Source organism: Girardinichthys multiradiatus, chromosome 14, assembly GCF_021462225.1.
Source record: "Girardinichthys multiradiatus isolate DD_20200921_A chromosome 14, DD_fGirMul_XY1, whole genome shotgun sequence".
Lineage (NCBI taxonomy): Eukaryota > Metazoa > Chordata > Actinopteri > Cyprinodontiformes > Goodeidae > Girardinichthys > Girardinichthys multiradiatus.
Genome location: NC_061807.1, coordinates 34,463,913 through 34,484,104, shown reverse-complemented (window position 1 = coordinate 34,484,104; position 20,192 = coordinate 34,463,913). Strand labels below are relative to the sequence as shown.

General features: G+C 38.8%; 1 protein-coding gene across 1 annotated transcript; it reads left to right on the top strand.

Annotated features, from left to right (window-relative positions):
• Nucleotides 1–5,358: 5,358 nt before the first annotated feature.
• On the top strand, nucleotides 5,359–17,347 carry LOC124880724 (serine protease 27-like). The gene is made up of 6 exons (XM_047386040.1): nucleotides 5,359–5,425; nucleotides 10,446–10,463; nucleotides 15,224–15,386; nucleotides 15,716–15,975; nucleotides 16,068–16,234; nucleotides 16,494–17,347. Exons 1-6 carry the CDS (start codon nucleotides 5,368–5,370, stop codon nucleotides 16,929–16,931), a joined length of 1,104 nt encoding a protein of 367 aa, XP_047241996.1. The 5' UTR covers nucleotides 5,359–5,367; the 3' UTR covers nucleotides 16,932–17,347.
• Nucleotides 17,348–20,192: the final 2,845 nt, after the last annotated feature.

Below are 20,192 nucleotides of genomic sequence, written 5' to 3'. Positions count from 1 at the left end.
TAAAATAAATGTATTATTCATTTGATAAAAGCAATGGTTATTTGAACCCTCTTTAACCCCAAAGCTTTTTTTGCGTAGACAGAAACACTGCACCATTCCTGTTTGGTTGATGGCATTACTTCCATAGCAACATACAACTGTTTTAATGTCTGCTTAAGTACATGATTTGGTGTCACCATTCACATACGATATCTGCCCAAATCTCACTGCAAAAAGAGATGTTGCAATGGCATAGAAAAGGGTCTGTCTTCAGATGTGTTGGCTCAGTTATAACATTTCATGTTTATAAAAAACTGCAATGGTTTGGTGAAAATGCCCCACCCACCCTTCATGTATAGTTAAGTCCAAAATTATTGATACCCTTGGCAGATTTAGAATTTCATTTAAATTCTATGATTTACACAGGCTTTTCACAAGAGTTTACTGCAATTTTGGCCCATTCCCTCTACACTCCACAAAATGTGTATTTTGTCATGTTGCCATTTATTCTATGAAATACACTCAGTCCCTTCGGCAGTAACACATCCCCACAACTATATGCTTACACACCCATACCTCATATCTGGGACTGTGTTCTCAAGCTTGCAAGTTTCAAACGTTTTTTATCCAAATGTAACTTGGCCAAACGTATTTTATTTTCAACTGAATTTAGGAAATGTAATTAATTTTGGTGATCATAGCTGACCTAAAACAGGAAGAATGTGGTCTGATTTAATGTTAAACAGTGATGAAAAACAGTTTGCTGGTGTAATCCTGTTAAAGTTTTTGCAGTCTCACAAGGTAAGATTTAATTATTTTCAGTAAAAAAACAAAAAATATTTACCAAAACTGGCTCGCAATTTAACGTCCGTCTCACAGAACTTTTTAATTTTCATGTCCACATAACCTTGAAACTATCAATAAAATAATAATATTAATAGCAAATATCATAGCCCTTTGGTGAACAACTATGGGTAAAGCAAAATATGTCTTCTTATCCTAAAAGGAATGATAGGGCTCCACTTGCAAATTCATCTGGGTCCAGAGAGGATTGTTTATTTTGTTTATGGTGCTTACCCTACTACTTACACCAATACACCTTGATTTTGGAGTTTTCTCCAGTGAGTGAAAGTGTCGCTTATTTGTGACCTCAGGTTACAAGAGTGAAGGTTCTAAATGTTGTCTGTGCATATGCACCAAACAGCAGTTCAGATTACCTGGCTTTCTTGGAGACACTAGATGGTGTCCTGGAAGAGGGGCTATCTGAAGATTCAGTGAGGCTTGGCAAAGTGGGCAACAACGGCATTACCTGGAGGGTGTGATTAGGAAGAAGGGCCTTTCTGATGTAAACCCAAGTGGTGTTGTGTTGTTGCACTTCTGTGCAAGGCACTGAATGTCCATAACAAATATTAATGTACAAGCACAAGGTGATTCATAAGGTTACTTGGTACCAGGCTACCTTGGGCCAAAGGTTTATTTATTATCGATTATGTAACCGTTTCATCAGACCTGCAGCAATATGAATTGGACACCTAGGTTAAGCGAGGGGCCGAGCTTTCAGCTGATCACCACCTGGTAGTAAGTTGGATCCAGTGGCAAGGGAGGCTGCTGGACAGATCTGGTAAGGTGATAAGGCTGAGCTGTAACATCTGCCAAAGGAACCTGTCCGAGTGATTTTCATTTCACACTTACAGGAGACTTTCTCTTATGTCCCAACGAAGGTTTGGGAAGTGAAATTGGAATGAACCACGTTTAGGACCTTCATTATGGATGTGGTGTACATAAGCTGTGGCCTGAAGGTTATTGGTGCCTGTTGCAGTTGCAGCCAGAGGACCCCCTTTACAACACAAGTGGTGATGGAAGCTGTCAGGCTGAAGAAGGATGCCTTTAGGGCTAGGTTGCCCTTGGGGACTCCTAAACCAGCTGACAGGTACCAAGTGGCCAGAAGGTCTACTGCTGTGTTTGCAGAAGCAAAGATTTAGGCATGGGAAAAATTCTGAGAGGCTAAGTAGAGAGCAAAAGTCTCTCTACATAGACTTGATGGCTTTAATTAAGTTCTGGAGCCTTCAGCAACTCAGAAAAGGGAAACAAGGACCATCCCAAGCTGTGTGTGGTTTGGGACTATAGAACTGAACTGAGGACATCATCAGGTGGTGGAAGGGGCACTTTGAGGATCTCCTCAATCTGGTCACAATGTCCTCCATGGAAGAGGCAGAGTCTGAAGACTTGAGAGAATGCGATTCAATGTGGAGGAGGTAACCACAGTATCTAAAAAGCTCCCCAGCTACAGGACACTCGGTGTGGATGAGATCTGGCCTGTGTCTGCATTCTCTGCACAAAGTCAAGCCTGTTAACTGCGCTTTTGGACACCACCAAGGATGCCAGTTATTACCGACCCATATGTGATATCCATGGAAAGGATCTCATAGCATAGTCATGGAAAGATGGGTGTCTGGTTCAGGAACCGCAGAATCTCATCTTTGCTTTTTGCGGATGATGTGGTTCTGTTATCTTCTACAGGTCATGACCTCCAGCTTGCACTGGAATGGTTCGCTGCTGAGCGGCCGGGTTGAGAGTCAGTTCCTCTAAGTCAGAGGCCATGTTTCTTGACCTGAAAAAGGTGGTCAGCCTTTGCCTCAAACAAATGAGCTTAAGTATCTTGGTGTCTTGTTAACAAGTGAAGAAAGAACTGAGTCAAAAAGCACAGCTCTTGATTCACCGGCCCATCTACATTCCGACCCTTTAGCTGTGGTCATGAGATATGGATCATGACAGAAAGAACTAGATTGAAATAAGCTTTCTCCAGAGGGTGGATGGACTCAGAGATCTGGTGAGGAGCTCTGTCATCTCAGGGGATTTCAAAGTACATCTGCTGCTCCGAATCGTAAGGAGTCAGCTAGGGAGGTGAGCCCAGTGAAAACCCAGAACCTGATGGAGGGACTATATATATATATATATATCTCATCAGGCCTGAGAACGCCTTGAGATCCGCCAGAATGAGCTAGAGGATGTTGCTAGGGAGTGGGTTGTCTGGGATTCCCTCCGGGACATGTTGCCCCTGGAAACTGATCTCGGATAAGTGAAAGACAACGGATGGATGGATTCTTCACTTGTCTCTCTTGCATCCCCTTGCATCTCCCCTTGGACCTACTCTCAAAATCATGGAAAACCCATAAATTAAATAGACCTCTGTAATGATTTGAAGGTGTTTGTTTTATTTTTGTTTATTTTCCTCTGATCATGATTGTTTTCCAGGTTGTGCTTTAGTTCCTCCCTCAGGTTTAGTTCCTTAATAATTATTGTATTCTGTTTATGATTCATCTTAGTTTCTCCTGTAAGATTTTTTCCGTTGGTGAGAATGTGTTTTAGGACTTCTGTTTTGCTCCACCCATATTTTGTTTTTCACTCTCTGCCTCTGCCAAAGCAATCAGCTTTATCTGATCCCCCTGTTTCATGCTAATCAGTTTATCTGTTTTTTAACCTGTGTTTTGCCTTTCACATACACTGCTGTTCTGTTTACTCCTTGCGGAAAAATGCTATTCCTTTCCTCAACTGTTGGTATGCCAAGCCTGCCTCCATTGCCACCTGCATGTAGTGAGAGTTGATTAAAACCTTTAACTCACCGCATCACTGCCTACCTATCTGCATTCCAGGGTCCAAAGGCCACCAAGAGTTATTGCTGATAGAGCTGGGGATTTTTTTTTAGCTCAGGAAGAAAAAAAAAAAAAAATTCTCATCTCTATGTATAAATTGCTATTTTAACCTTTTCCTAGAACCACGAAATTATCAAATTATCAAAGTATTTACCACATGATATTTAATGCCGCAGTACATTGTGATAATGGCCTGAGATGCATTTGTATCAGTAAAAGAAAAAAACCAAGCATACCGACTACAAAATAATCAGTTTATTATAATTATAATAACAATTATAATAGTCAGTCAGTCAGTCATTTTCTACCGCTTATTCCATAGTGGGTCGCAGGGAAGCTGGTGCCTATCTCCAGCAGTCTATGAGCGAGAGGCGGGGTACACCCTAGACAGGTCGCCAGTCCATCACAGGGCAACACACAAACAACCACACACACACTCGTTCATACACCTAAGGGCAATTTAAAGAGACCAATTAACCTAACAGGCATGTCTTTGGACTGTGGGAGGAAGCCGGAGTACCCGGTGAGAACCCACGCATGCACATGGAGAACATGCAAACTCCATGCAGAAAGACCCCTGGCCAGGAATCGAACCCAGGACCTTCTTGCTGCAAGGCAACAGTGCTACCAACTGCACCACAGTGCAGCCCCACAATTATAATAATTATATGTAATTATAATAAAATATTTGTCATGAAAGCTTAACAATAGTTATTTTCATTTGTATGTCTTTCATTATATTTTATGCTAAATTATTTTCAAGCTTTTATTATTGTCTAAAATTAAGGGAAGCACACTGCCGCAAACATACATGAGGAAAAATTGTTTTGCATCCATAGATTTTGAACCTAGCATTAGTCTCCAAGCTACTGCTCTCAGGCAACATTTTTTTTCTAACTTCGTTCTCCTCACTGGATAAATCACCATGCAAATCTTCATCTTATTAACTCAAATTCAAACTACAAACTTGTACTTTTTTTATCACTACTCTTTGTCTTCGGTGGAAATTCTATTATGCATTGATGTTCATTGGTAAAATGATAATAAGTACCCTTTACATTAAATAAGACAATCTGTTTTGCTATTAAATGTACGTTATATTGAACAGTGAACAGTTTTATAACTGTAAACATTTTAATGAACTACTTTAACATGAAATTTCAAAATGTTTGGAAACTCTTACATTTGCTTTTAAATTGAGTTTTTTTTTATTTAAAGTTTTATTTTGCTTTTGTCCTTTGCAATGTTTAACAGTCATAAGTGTCCGTGCTTCGTTTTCACTGTATTATATTTAGAAGCTGCTACAATTCATAATTGCTCCAGTATAAACAGAAAAATAGCATTTCCTTTTTCACCCTCTTGGTTCACACATGTGGACTATAAAATAAACCTGTCTCTAGTTATATGGATTGCATACTGGGCTGGGTGCTGAAATAAAAAGGCTAATTACATGAGCTATTGTTGAGACAGAAAATGGTCTGGTGCAGCCTCTAATTTTGTTTGAGTTGTCTTTCCTAATAACATAACCATACCTCCTTAAAATGGTATACTATGTGTATACATACTTTGACATTGTAAGCTAATGGATCCGGACAGACAGGTTTGGATTCATTGCTACTATTTTAACCAAGCCGGTTGAATCGGTGACAGGCACAGGGTTTACTGTAGGCGGAGCTAAACACAAAAAAATTAAGTATTTAACGCTGAAGAGAAGAGGAACGAGATACTGCTAAAAATGGCTCTTCAACAGTTTGTATGCGGGATCAGTGTGATGATCATTCTTGTCTGCAAAGGTGAGAAAAAATATTTGATCATTTACTGTTTTACTTCAAATACTGTTAAGTAGACACTATGCACACTGCCTAGTAACCACTGAACCAGTCATTTGGTTTGTAGCTCATTAATTGTATTGGAAGTGCACATGCTTTTTGATTTTCCAGGTTCCAGCATATTGGAATCGATGCTGTCAGCTACAGCAAAATTCAAGAAAAACATCTAATTGTTTTTCGCAGAATTTAAGGTTAGGTAAATAATTTATGGAGTTAAAATCAAATGGCTTCTTGACATTTTTGAGGATCTTTTCAAAATGTTTTAAATTTAGAATTTAAACATGAAAGTAATTTTCCAACTCAGGACAGAATTTTCTAAGCTCCTCTTCTTTATCTGAACCAAGATAGACTCTCATCTTACCTTTTGTTTTGTTGTTTTGTCATCCACTTTTATGAGTACAACTTGGAAATGTCGTACCCTCTTTGACAACTAGTGGTTTACATTGAATAACTTACTCATAGCCAGCTGTAAAATGTGGTTTGGTGACTCCAGTGGTAGTTTGCTCAGAGTTAATTTAATTTAGTCAGGGGTCAAATCTGTTATATATTTTTTTAGTTAACAGGGATCAGAACCCCAGTCAGCTGAATAAGGGTGTAATTTAAAATATAATAAATAGCATACAATTGCAATATATGAGACTTAAATTGTTTTATGATTCTTTATTTACAAATACCTGCCAGGAGAACTAAACTGATATGCAGTGATTCACTACATTGGTACAACATGGTTTGTTCACAGGTACAACATGGAAATAGAAAAAGATAGAATGATATGGATACAAAATAGGATTAGGGTTTAGCAAAGGAAGGATGGAGGGAATGTTTAATGCAGGATTGGTGACAAAACTGTGTCTTACAAAGATCAACAAAAACAATTCCTGACTGCTCTAATGCAAAACAAAAGAAAGTTGTTTGAAAAAACATCGCCAGTGAGGCATTTAACATTGAGTTTTCTGGCCTCTAGCCTGTGTGATCCATCTATTAAGGTACTAAATGTCTGTCAAACCTGTTTGGGTTTAATCTGTGTCTATGCATCTGATCTAAAAAGACAGATATACCCTGTAGCAGTAACAGGTGAAGTAAAATGTGGCCCTACTTAAATTTGCTGTCAGGCTAACTTGTGAATAAAAGTAGAAACTGCCTTTTAAAAAACAGACCTGACAAGCTACAGTATATTTGGCAACTAATTATGATAAAAATTCTGAACTGCTAATCAATTGCAGACATTTGCCTTGTTTAATATTATTTGTTAATTGCTAATTTCTGATTTCTTTTAAATATGGTTACATGGTTAATCTGTTAATATGGAAACAAATATGTGCCAATAATCAAATTAAAATGGATTAAAAGAATTTTTTTTTTCATTTTCAAAATGAAGTTGCATTTTTTGACTCATGAATAAAATTAAAAATGAATCATCCAAACTGCATTTTCATTTTCTTCTCGAAGACTGACCAATTTGTAAATTAATTAAAATGATGAGTAAAATAACATTTAACATTTCATTTTCAACAGATGTCTCAGCAAAAAGTGAGTGTTAAGAACAGTTTCAGTCCTGCATGTTCAGAACCGCAGTTCTAGACCGCTTGTTTTTGCGACTAAATAAAAATTTTACATTTTATTCCACACAAATAGAAAGAAAGAATTTCCCTTTGGGTATCAATAGTTTTCTCTTTAGTTGTGTCACATAATGTGCAGTCTTGAAGAAGAAAATGAAAACGCAGTTTGAAAGATCTATCAGCAATTTCATTTATGAGTCAAAAGATCCAGCTATGACTTTAAAATGAAAAACCATTTTATGGAGCTAAATTGGGGCCATAAATCTTTTTCAAAAGACAAAACATTGAACCTGAAAAATAATAGTTTGTTCAAAAGAAAAAAATTTGAACCTGAAAGATTATTTTGAACCTCCCCAAAAACAATTTGGGGAGGAAAAAAAAAGTTTTGCAACTGAAAAAAGCTAATTTTCAGATTCAAGTTTTTTTTTTCGCACTTGCAGATTTTATTTTTTCGGCTTCAAACTTCTGGCCCTGTTTTGGTGTGGGGGCGGGGCCTCAGATCACGGGGGTGCGGAATCATGACTAACAGCTCAACATAGCGGCTGAACAACATATTCCCAGCTGTTGCATTCAGGGACCGTGGGAACTGGAATTATCTGTAACACATCATTGATGTGCATGTGATTGGTTTTGAAAGATATCGTGCTCCACTGATAGAAGCAGCTTACGTAAATACACGACGCGAATCTCAGAGAAGAAAATATGATCTTGACAAATTTCCACAGCATTTTAAGTCCGTGTTGGAGATTTCCCATGCTCTCAACTTTAAGCAAACTTTAATAATAAAAGGCTGGGTGACATTTTATTGCAAAGGGAAACCGATACAGGGGTTGGACAATGAAACTGAAACACCTGTCATTTTAGTGTGGGAGGTTTCATGGCTTAATTGGACCAGCCTGGTAGCCAGTCTTCATTGATTGCACATTGCACCAGTAAGAGCAGAGTGTGAAGGTTCAATTAGCAGGGTAAGAGCACAGTTTTGCTCAAAATATTGAAATGCACACAACATTATGGGTGACATACCAGAGTTCAACAGAGGACAAATTGTTGGTGCACGTCTTGCTGGCGCATCTGTGACCAAGACAGCAAGTCTTTGTGATGTATCAAGAGCCACGGTATCCAGGGTAATGTCAGCATACCACCAAGAAGGACAAACCACATCCAACAGGATTAACTGTGGACGCAAGAGGAAGCTGTCTGAAAGGGATGTTCGGGTGCTAACCCGGATTGTATCCAAAAAACATAAAACCACGGCAGAATTAAATGTGCACCTCAACTCTCCTGTTTCCACCAGAACTGCCCGTCGGGAGCTCCACAGGGTCAATATACACGGCCGGGATGCTATAGCCAAACATTTGGTCACTCATGCCAATGCCAAACGTCGGTTTCAATGGTGCAAGGAGCGCAAATCTTGGGCTGTGGACAATGTGAAACATGTATTGTTCTCTGATGAGTCCACCTTCAATGTTTTCCCCACATCCAGGAGAGTTACGGTGTGGAGAAGCCCCAAAGAAGCATACCACCCAGGCTGTTGCATGCCCAGAGTGAAGCATGGGGGTGGATCAGTGATGGTTTGGCTGCCATATCATGGCATTCCCTTGGTCCAATACTTGTGCTGGATGGGCGCATCACTACCAAGGACTACCGAACCATTCTTGAGGACCATGTGCATCCAATGGTTCAAACATTGTATCCTGAAGGCGGTGCCGTGTATCAGGATGACAATGCACCAATACACACAGCAAGACTGGTGAAAGATTGGTTTGATGAACATGAAAGTGAAGTTGAACATCTCCCATGGCCTGCACAGTCACCAGATCTAAATATTATTGAGCCACATTGGGGTATTTTGGAGGAGCGAGTCAGGAAACGTTTTCCTCCACCAGCATCACGTAGTGACCTGGCCACTATCCTGCAAGAAGAATGGCTTAAAATCCCTCTGACCACTGTGCAGGACTTGTATATGTCATTCCCAAGACGAATTGATGCTGTATTGTCTGCAAAAGGAGGCCCTACACCATACTAATAAATTATTGTGGTCTAAAACCAGGTGTTTCAGTTTCATTGTCCAACCCCTGTATATACACACAAAAGTACTCGGGGGCCGAGTACTTTCGCAAGGTACTGTATGTATATGTGTATATGTTTCCCTGTGCAATAAAATGACAACCAGCCTTTTTATTATTACCTAATCACTGCGCCCCAGATGAAGACGAGGCCATGGCGACTAGAGCTTCGGTTGAATACTACTGCCGCTTAGTCTGACGATTCTTCTGCTTAAAGTTGAGAGCATGGGGAATTTCCAACACGGACTTAAAATGCTGTGCAAATCTGACAAGATCATATTTTCTCCTCTGAGATTCAGGTCGTATATTCAGGTAAGCTGCTTCTATCGGTGAAGCACGTTATCTTTCAAAACCAATCACATGCACATGGATGATGTGTTACAGATAATTCCAGTTCCCACGGTCCCTGAATGCAACAGCTGGGAATATGTTTTTCAGCCGCTGTGTTGAGCTGTCAGTCATGATTCCACACCCCCGTGATCTGAGGCCCCGCTCCCACACCAAAACAGGGCCAGATGTTTGAAAAAGTGCGGAAAAAAACTTGAATCTGAAAAGTAGTTTTGAACTTTTTTTTTTTCCAGTTTCACATCTTTTTTTTTTTCGGTTGCAAAACTTTTTTCCAGTTTTCACATTTTTTGGGGGGAGATTGAAAATAATTTTTCAGGTTCAAATTTCTTTCTTTTGAACAAACTTATTTTTCAGGTTCATATTTTTTTTCTTTTGAACAATATTTATGGCCCCAATTTAACTCCATAGTAATGTTAATACAGTTTAATTTTCAAATTTGACATTTCAGAAGGATTTTTTGTCACTTTTTGCTGGGACATCTTATTTATCATTTTAATAAAGTAACAGAATAAGCAGTCTTGAAAAAGAAAATGAAACAGCGGTTTGGATTATCTATTAGTCATTTTATTCAAGAGTCAAAAAATGCAACTATGACTTCAAAATGAAAAACCATTTCTGTTAATACATTTAAAGTTTTAAATTTGACATTTAAAAATACATTTTGCTCACTTTTTGCTGAAACATCTTTTGAAAATGGAATGTTTAATGTTATTTTATTTATCATTTTAATCAAATTACAAATTGAGCAGTCTTAGAGAAGAAAGTGAAAATGCAGTTTGAATGATTTATTTAAGATTTTATTTGAGTCAAAAATGCAGCTTCATTGAAAAAAATTAAAAAACATTTCTGTTATTCCATTTTAATTTGAATATTGGGACACATTTGCTTCCATATGTTATATGAAAGTGACATGAATGGTCATCTTGTACTATTTGAAACTGACCTTTTTTTCTGATATATGTATGTGTGTGTGTGTGCGGGTGCGTGTGTTTGTGCATATGTAAATTTCAGGAAGTAATCCTCAACCCGGTAAGTATCCAAAACTTATTTTCTAGTTTTATTAACAGCAGGAAAACAAAAACAAAAATTTATGAAACTGTCTTCATGTACTTTTATACTTTTGTTTCTTCACCTGTGAAAAGGTGAAAATAATCATGTTACTTTTAGATTTTTTCAGTTGTAAAATTGTGTCTATCACATACAATGCCTTATAAAAGTATTAACTTCAGTGTATATTGTTGGGGTTTTCTATGATAGACCAACACAAAATTATGCATTTTTGTGAAGAGAAAGAACATTTATACATGTTTTTTAAAGTATTTATCCTGAAAAAGATGCCATGCATTTTTATTTTGTCTCTCTTAAGTCAATACTTTGCAGAACAATCTTTGCTCCAATTACAGCTGCAAGTCATTTTTTTTTTCCTGCTTTGAACATCTAGGGCCTGATCTTCAAAAGCTTTCCATGTACAAAACCACATGCAAACCTGTTTGCATCTGCAAAGCTGATCTAGAACCCAGGTGCTAATCGAATTGCGTGTTTAAAGTCAGCAGAACTGTTAAATGAAATGTTAAATGTTACTTTATTTATCATTTTAATAAAGTAACAGAATAAGCAGTCTTGAAGAAGAAAGTGAAAAAGTAGTTTGGACGATCTATTACACATTTTATTCATGAGTCAAAAATTAGTCAAAAGATAGCTATGACTTCAAAATGAAAAAGCATTTCTGTTGATACATTTTAATTTTTAAATTTGACATTTCAGAATTAATTTTGGTCACTTTTTTCTGAGACATCATTTGATAATGAAATGTTAAATGTTATTTTATTTGTCATTTTCATTAATCTACAAATGTAGTTTGGATGATTTATTTTTTATTTTATTTATGAGTCAAGAAATGCAGCTTCATTTTGAAAATGAAAAAGCAGATACAAACTTTTTAGCGTGTTTGGCTTTATGAATATGCAATACATATTATAATGACCCAAACGTGCAAACTTAGGGAAGAGGGCTATGCATATTTAATCTCTTACCACCTGCAATGCAATTAATTATACCTGAAATGGATTGCTGGAGCTTTTTTTTGTTTCTAGATTTAGCATGTTTGAAATGCAGGTACTAACTGGGATGCAAAAATCTCTGCTGTTACTGTGGTCAGAAGTAAGCAAAGATAGAATCACAGACAACGCAGAGATTCTTCTGTACATGTGTCAACAGATTTGGGTTGTCAAAAATAAAAATAGTTGAGAACAGAGGATTTTATGTAAAATTATAAGGTCTGATTTGGAGACAATCACAAACAAAAGCCATGACATATCTCATATGATAAAACTCCTTGCAACACTTTTTGTTTTGCATCTGGATCATTCCAGTGCACCATCACTGCTAGTGAGATCATCTGCTGCTGAAGCACAAACCTGATCATCTGCCAGAGAAGTGCGCACAGTCTGTGTAATTGTGATTGCACATCATGTAAAGGACCCACTGTGCTTTGATGCTGATAATATAATTAATAGGAAAGAAATAAAGACATTATAAGGCAGATTAAATCCTTCCTTTGCAAACTAGATGCTAAAACCACTTTTTAGCAGGTGAAAAATCACCATGGTAAGGCGGTCTATTCCATGTGGTGAGAAAGACAAGTGTATGCTTTAACGTAGTCACTAAACAGAGCAAATTGCATTATAGACAGTAACATTGTGTTAACATAGCTCTGTCCTCCTGCGCAATAGACTGTAATCCAATATTTTTATTAAAGGCGAAGCAAGATGTAGTCTTTACCTCACTGGATCTGTCAGGACCACAAACAAAAAGCATCTGCTCACAGAACATCTTCAATTCAATTCATGCCTTCTGCATGTGGAATTATGCTCACAGAGGCGCCCTCTGCAAATCAGGGGACATAATCCTGTCAGGGCAGAGGCTCCAATGACAAACCTGCTGCTGTGAATGGCGACAACAAATGTTAACAGTCCAGAAAAGCAGGAGCATAACAGAACAGAAGGAAAAAATCCGCAACTTGATGATGTATAATGATGCAGCACAACATCCCCTGCATGTTTCAAGCAACACAGCAGACAGAATCTGTTCCCTTTTCCTCTAAGGGCAGTAGAAGCCAGCCAGTAGCAATTTCCTCATTTAAATAAGCAGGTCTGCTCTTCTTTTGCACCCGTTATCCATTGCACATCCAATCTTTGAAGATTGCACGCAATTCACCCACTTATTGCACGTATATATATATATATATTTATTTTTTTGCACAAGCAATTTGGTGCCGCCTATTTGGGATCTTTGAAGATCAGGGCCCTAGAGTCATGCCTGCGCTTTCACTGAGCCATACTAAGACACAAATATGCTTTGATCTAAACCAGTGGTCTCCAACTAAAATAGCACTTTGGGGTTGGAACATTTTAAATCAAGAGACAAATATATTTTCTTTCAGCTTTATTCAACATTTAATCAACACTAGAGTTGTTTTATACTGATCAATTATTCATATGCCCACGAAATCATATGCTGAACAGAAAAGAGCAATCCAATTTAAGGACCAATATTGAACACACTTTGAATGGCTCAGTTGAGCTGGGTCTGTGCAACTTGGTATAATTCCACTCTCCTTGACCTTGTGGCAGGCAGAGCAATTTGCTTAACCTTTTCCTTAAGTTGTCCTTCTTTTCCATCTTAAAGTGTTTCTGCCACAGCTTCCATGCACTCTTTGATCATTTCCCAGTCAGTGAAAGGCTTTTTGTGTTTTCCTAAAATCCACTGTACTCACAGTGAACACCCGTATGCTCACTGTTGTGCTGTAAGAGACCGTATGCTTCTGTCCATTCATCTTTAAATATGTGATTTTCATAGTCCAATTTACGTATTTTTGATGAGGCCATCTTCTTTTACTCACCCATCTGTGCACCACCAAGTCATTGTACTGTTAGCAAGCGTGCCCTCCCAAGCTAGTAACTTAGCAACCCGCGTTAAAAGACCCGCATAGCTTCTTCCTTGTCATTTTCTGGCGGTTGGTGAACAACGATGTGGTGCATCACTGCCACCAGCTGGCTTGACCAAAATGTTGCTGACCTACATAGCTGCCCATCGCGCCTGTTCAAAAGTCAGACACAGCAGTCGGAAGTAATAAAATGTTTATATCTACATTGTAAATGAGAAAATGCTTTGCAGTTAGGGTAGCAGCAGCATCCACGACTGAAGCAGCTCATGGCCTGATTTGCATCACGTGCCGCCCGGGGCCAGACGCTCCGCAGGGCTATACCATATTAACATGAGAAGCGGTGCAGGTGAAGATAGACACTGCTGGACAACATGCAATAATATATAAATGTTTAAAATCAGATTGGGTCCGGATTGGAGACACATGGGTCCGGATCCGTACTCTGGTCTGCCAATCTGTGACCTCTGATCTAAACCATTCCATTGTAGCTCTGACTGTAGTTGATTTCCCACTGGAAGATGAAACTCCATCTTGAATAAGCCCAACCCCCAGTACTGGGGGAAGAATTTAACTCTTGTTTTCTTCTATTTTTGTTTTGTGAAAGTTCCATTAGTTAAACATAAACATATGTGGTATACACAGAGATAGTAGAATCTTGGCTAAAAGCTAATACAAACCATTTCTACAAGCACCAAAAACAGTTAAAAACAAAGGCAGTTTAATCAGAAAATAAACAAACTCCACAAAATTACGTAACTGCAAAACTCAATCTCAGCTGTCTCAGCAGAGAGCTCACAGAATAAAAAAAAAAACATTTTGTCGCAATCCACCCAGGTTTTACTTAACCAGCAGCAAAGAAAGGCCAGAATTATCACTCCCATTTGAAAAACAAAACTATAAACATAGTGATTGTTTAGATAGAATATGTCAATTCTCAGAAAAGAATTCAGTTAGATTTGCGCATGTTATTTTGAGCTCAAACTTCAAAGCCCCTTTGGGCTTAAGAGGTTAATCCAAATTAAACACTGTGTTCATCTGCTTTGGCAACATTCTGTCAGCGCTACATGCTCTGTGACCATATTCCTGTTTGAAAGTTCTGCTTAAAATACCTGTTTTCATTCATCAGTACAGTGTAAAAATGTATATATCATTTTTTCATTGTTTACAAACCTTTTGAATTTTTACCCTAAGTCTAAGCTTAGACCACTTCTAGCCCAGGTAATTCTGTTTGGTCTAAACCTAGATGAACTAAATACGTCAAACTTCACAGCTATGGATAGAGCTATATTTGAAAAGGTTTTTTTGGAATTCAGCCACAATGAAATGCTATTTATGTAAGCAAGGCCAAAAGAAGAGAATAAAAAAGCTGTAAGGGAGGTTATGAATTGTGGGCAGTGAAACAACCACTAATCTATTTGGTGAATGACATCGTGACCTATAAATATTTTTTAACTTAAACTAGTTCAGAATGTTACATACATACGTGTATCACAGTTCTGCCCCTTCACAATTATGGTGTACTTTGTGTTGGTCTATCACAAAAAATCTCAATAAAAGGCATTGAAGCTGGTGCTTGTAAAATGACATAAATAGGCCCTTGTGGAGCATTATACATTAGTTTGAGTCATTGTAAAATGACGAAAACATCTGGCCTAAATCTAATTTTAAAATAATTATTGCTTTATTTAATATTTTGAGAATGACATTCTTTAAAAAACATTTGCCTGGGTGTTCTGTGGATTAAAAACTAAATCATTTTAAACTGACAGACCCACTGTTTAAATAAGACCTGAAAACTGGCTGCGTCATAACCCTTTATTCTTGATTTTGTGAATGTTGTCAGCCTGTGCCAGACCTCCAATCAACAGCAGGATTTTAGGAGGGCAAGGTGTATCTCCAGGAAGTTGGCCCTGGCATGTCACTTTTTTCTCTAATGGTGGACTATTTTGTCATGGATCTCTGATCACAGATGAGTGGGTGCTGACTGGTGCTCAATGCTCAACACAGTAAGAAGCTATAGTTTGTTATTTTTGCTTGTGATGATGAACGAAACACTGTGCAGTATCCACCGGATGATTCTAAATGTATTGTGTTGTGTTTCAATAATTTACCTTAATCAGCTGCACTTCACATTTTTATTTCTTAAAGAAAAGCTATCTTTAAAAGAACTTATAAACCTAATTTCATCAAAACTGCTCTTCACCTGCAGCAAACTGTCACTGTCAACTGTTTATTATTGACTTGAAAGCAAGAAAGGCAGACAAGAAGGACCTATGTATTGTGATACACATTTAAATTTAAATTTAAACTGAAATATTTGTCTCTCTTCTCTAAGAGCTTACCTCAGTGGCGCAGTAGTGCACTTGGGTGCTAACGACAAGTCAGGATTTGGTAATGTGACACGGAGAATTGACTCCATTCACTGCCATCAAGACTTCAAGAATAACTATTATGACAATGAGAATGACATCTGTCTTCTGAAGCTGTCAGCTCCTGTCGACTTCACAGACTACATCCGACCAGTCTGCTTGGCCTCAGAAAACAGCACTTTCCATGAGGGAACTGCCAGCTGGGTCACTGGTGTCGACTCATACAGTAAGGTTTTTTTTTTTTTGTATCAGCTTTCTTTGCAATTTCATTGTTGGGTTTTTCAAGACGATCTAATCTTTTAAACCTTTTTTCTTTAGACTACTATTACTATTCTTCCAACCTCCAGGATGTTGATATATCAGTAATTGGCACCAATAAATGCATCTGCTCCTACAACAGCTCCTACTACTCCTACTACAACCGTGCAATAACAAATAACATGCTGTGTGCTAGAAGTGAAAACGGATCAAAGACTGCATCTTATGTAACTACCATTTTTGTATCTTTATTTTTTTTATTTACTATTGTGCATTTTAAATGTTTTGTCCCATCTTGAAATTCGTGGAATGCACTTAATTTTAATTTGTCAGCTCCTAACAGAAGCAGTGTAATAAAATATGTGTTCTGCCTTACTTTCCTGACTGTAATATAATAACAGTGGTTATTTCATACAAATTTGGCCCCAAGTGGAACAATTTGAAAAACGCTGTTAACATCTATATTGTCCTAAAATTCTTTCACAGGGAGACCAGGGGGCTCCTCTAGTGGCCAAACAGGACTCCATCTGGGTTCAGAGTGGGATTGTGAGTTATATTACTGGTTATTACCTGGGTCAACCTACTATCTACACTCGTGTGTCCCAGTACCAGAAATGGATCAGCGACAGAATCACTGGTATGGAACCAGGCTTTGTGACCTTCACATCCCCGGGCATTGACAGCGACCTGAACTTCACCTGCCCACCAATACCATCTACAACTACCACCCCTTACACTTACACCTTCTCTTCTCCAACAACTACCTATACCACCAAACGACCAAAACCTACACGTACCACCGTCCCTCACACTACTGACGACAGCATATTTGGCAGTGGTGAAACTCTGATTCCCATCACGCACTTCTCTCTCTCTGTTCTTGCTCTGTTTCTCCATCTCTTCGTTGGCAGTGCTGGAATCTAACTTACTATGTTTACTCGTACTGCACTCGGGTTCTTGGGCTTGGAAACTTTGCCTCAACATATCAGGCTGTCTATACTGCGCATCACTGTACATCTGCTTTAGTTTTGTTTCACAAATTAAAATCCCTACAAAGTAAATGAAGGATGAAATAAGTTTAGTTAGGAACTAGATTAAAAGATCTCAAAATTGAAAAAGTAATGTGTTGTTTTCCTTTTTTTTCTTTGTATTCTTTTATTTCATATATGGGTTGGGATATTTACCTATATGGCTAATGCAACTTTAATCTTGAGTAATTAACAGATAATAGGGTTGTGATTTTTACCAATAAATCATATGGTTTGGTTCTAAAATATCCAACAAAAAATGCTGACTAGTAATACATTTTAACTTTGCTTAATTAAAATCTTTCAAAACTATTTTATCAGTCTGTTTTCCATTTTTTCATTTTCATACCAACCTGATCCTTCAGGGTATTAGGGTGGGGGTCGGGAGTGGGTAACCTATGTCCAGCGGTTAGATTGTGGCGAGAGTCATCAACAGGAAAGAAGACCATAGCAGTTTATGAGAACTGGAGAATTTCAAGTCAGCCATTCCCCTGTTTAATCAATATATGGAGGACATTCAAAACAACTGCCAATATGCCCAGGTCTCACTGTCCAAGTGAGCTCACCCTGAAAGCACACTACAGGATACTAAAACAAGTCTCCAAAAACTCTAAAATGTCATTATAGGACCTACCATGGGATCTCTGTGCTGCTGATGTGCTGCTGATGTGAAGATACAGCACAAGTTTAACATTGATGTGAGGTGTACCAGGGGAAACCTTTGGTCTCTAAGAAAAACAAGAAGACAAGACTAAAGTTCTCAGAGAAAATGTTGACAACGAACAGGATTTGTCAAAAAACATTTGTTAGACAGATGAGTCTAAACCATTATTTGGAAACCAGAACAGAGGATGTTTGGCAAAAACATAAAACATTCTAGTAAAAGAACCTTAAGCCAACCATGAAGAATGGAGGTAGATATGTAATTTGCTGTAGAAACATTATTTTTTACCGAGTCAGAGACCGATGATTGTCACTCAGATTCATCTTTATTAATGTCTTGCAAATGAGAAGAATTTTTTACAGCATTGGACATGTGCTCATGAGTCCTGCCAAATCATTGTGCATAGACAAAGCAAAAGTTATCCTTATAACAGCTTCAACAGCCTTGAAGGCCGTTGTAATTCTCTCCTAGACATGTATACAACGGAAATTGAACATTACACAGTATGGCATACATGTTATCTCCTATAAGTGCTCTGGAGGAGGCTGAGGAGCCATCTCTCTAACAGAACCATCTGTCCTAACCCTTCCTATAGCTCAAGTATGTAACATAACAACACAGAAGAGGTTTGAATACTTTTATCAGGTGCTGCATATCATTAATTTACTCAGGTTGTCGAAATATAACCAAATCAGAAGATGACACAGATTCGATGCACAGAATTAGATTGAAATGAGGTTTTATTGTTCCAACTTAGGTAGACCTTGATTAGAGTTGTTAGAAGCCAGAGGATGAGGAAGCCCCAAGGATCCGAGCAGAGAGAGAGTGTTCTGGCGGTGGAAATATTTACAGTGCAGATTTCCTGAAGAAGAGTTCCATATGGCGACAGGCAGGCAGACAGATGGGCAGATCGACAGGAAGGCAGGACAACAAGCGATCAGGCAGGCTGACAGAAGTCCACATAACAGAGACTATGTTCCAGCAACAGACTGTGTCAGCAGCTGTCTTAAAAAGCCATGAGCTCATTAGCTGGATGAGTTGCAGCTGAGAACAATGAAGTGCCAGAACCAGCCAGCAGAGATCTCACAGTACCCTCCCCTCAACGATTGCCTCCAGGCAATCCCGAACGTTTCTCCGGATGACGTCTGTAAAAAGATGTAATGAGAGCAGGGTCCAGGATAAGAGAACGAGGTACCCAGGTTCTTTCTTCAGGTCCATATCCAGCCCAATCCACAAGGTACTGAAAACCACGCCCCCTACGTCGAACATCCAGGATACGATTGACTGTGTAAGCTGGATGGTCATCAATGAGACGAACAGGGGGAGGGAGCTTGGTGGGTGGATTCAGGGGACTTTCCGAGACTGGCTTGATCTGTGAAACATGAAAGGTAGGATGAATGTGCATAGAAGCTGGCAACTTGAGTCTCACCGCAGAAGGGTTGATGATCCTTTCTATGACAAAAGGACCGATGAAACGGGGGGCCAACTTTCGAGTAGTATCCTTTAATTTAATATTCTTGGTGGAGAGCCAGACCTTCTGATCAATGCAGTAGACCGGTGCAGTGGAACGGTGACGGTCAGCAAACCTTTTATTCTGTTCCAAAGTGCGTAGAAGTGTCCTCCTGGTCTGACGCCAGATCTTACGACACCTGGAGATATAATGCTGAACAGAGGGGACAACAGTGTCAGATTCAATACTGGGGAATAATGGAGGTAGATAGCCCAGAGAAATCTCAAAGGGAGATAAACCAGTAGCAGAGGAAGTATGAATATTATGGGCATATTCTATCCAAGTGAGATGTCTACACCAGGAAGAAGGGTTGTCATTAATCACACATCTCAATGCTACTTCCAGTTCCTGATTGCATCTCTCAGTCTGCCCATTAGACTGAGGGTGGTAACCAGATGAAAGGCTTACGGTAGCACATGTGGAACAAGCTGCGACAAACTCTCTAATGTCGGGATTCATAGTGGGCCACCAGAAATACCTCTTGGTAAAAGTGATCATACGATTAATCCCCGGATGACAGGTAAGTTTATTATTATGAACCCAATCCAGAACTTTATTGATGACGGAGTTCGGAACGAACAGTTTGCCTACAGGACCAGTACCTGAGTCTGGTTCAGATTGTTGTGCCTCCCTGATGTCCTTTTCAATGGCCCAGGTGAGGGCGCCCACAATGCAGGATTCCGGTAAGATGGAAGCTTCAGTCTTGGATTGCTCAGAATGAGAAAATTGGCGAGAGAGAGCGTCGGGCTTGATGTTCTTGGAGCCGGGTCTGTAAGAGATAGAAAAATTAAAACGAGCAAAAAACAGGGACCAACGGGCTTGTCTGGAGTTAAGTCTCTTGGCATTTTGGATGTAAGAGAGGTTTTTATGGTCAGTCCAAATGAGAAAAGGGACTTCCGCCCCCTCTAACCAATGCCGCCACTCCTCAAGCGCCAACTTGATAGCCAGAAGCTCTCGATTTCCCACATCGTAATTCTGTTCTG

Bases quoted from the DNA above. Each gene is read 5' to 3' on its own strand.
- LOC124880724 (XM_047386040.1), top strand. From the start codon at position 5,368: ATGGCTCTTCAACAGTTTGTATGCGGGATCAGTGTGATGATCATTCTT. The intron at 15,976-16,067 runs GTAAGGTTTTTT...TTTTTTCTTTAG, and splicing joins CACTGGTGTCGACTCATACA to ACTACTATTACTATTCTTCC. The intron at 16,235-16,493 runs GTAACTACCATT...ATTCTTTCACAG, and splicing joins GATCAAAGACTGCATCTTAT to GGAGACCAGGGGGCTCCTCT.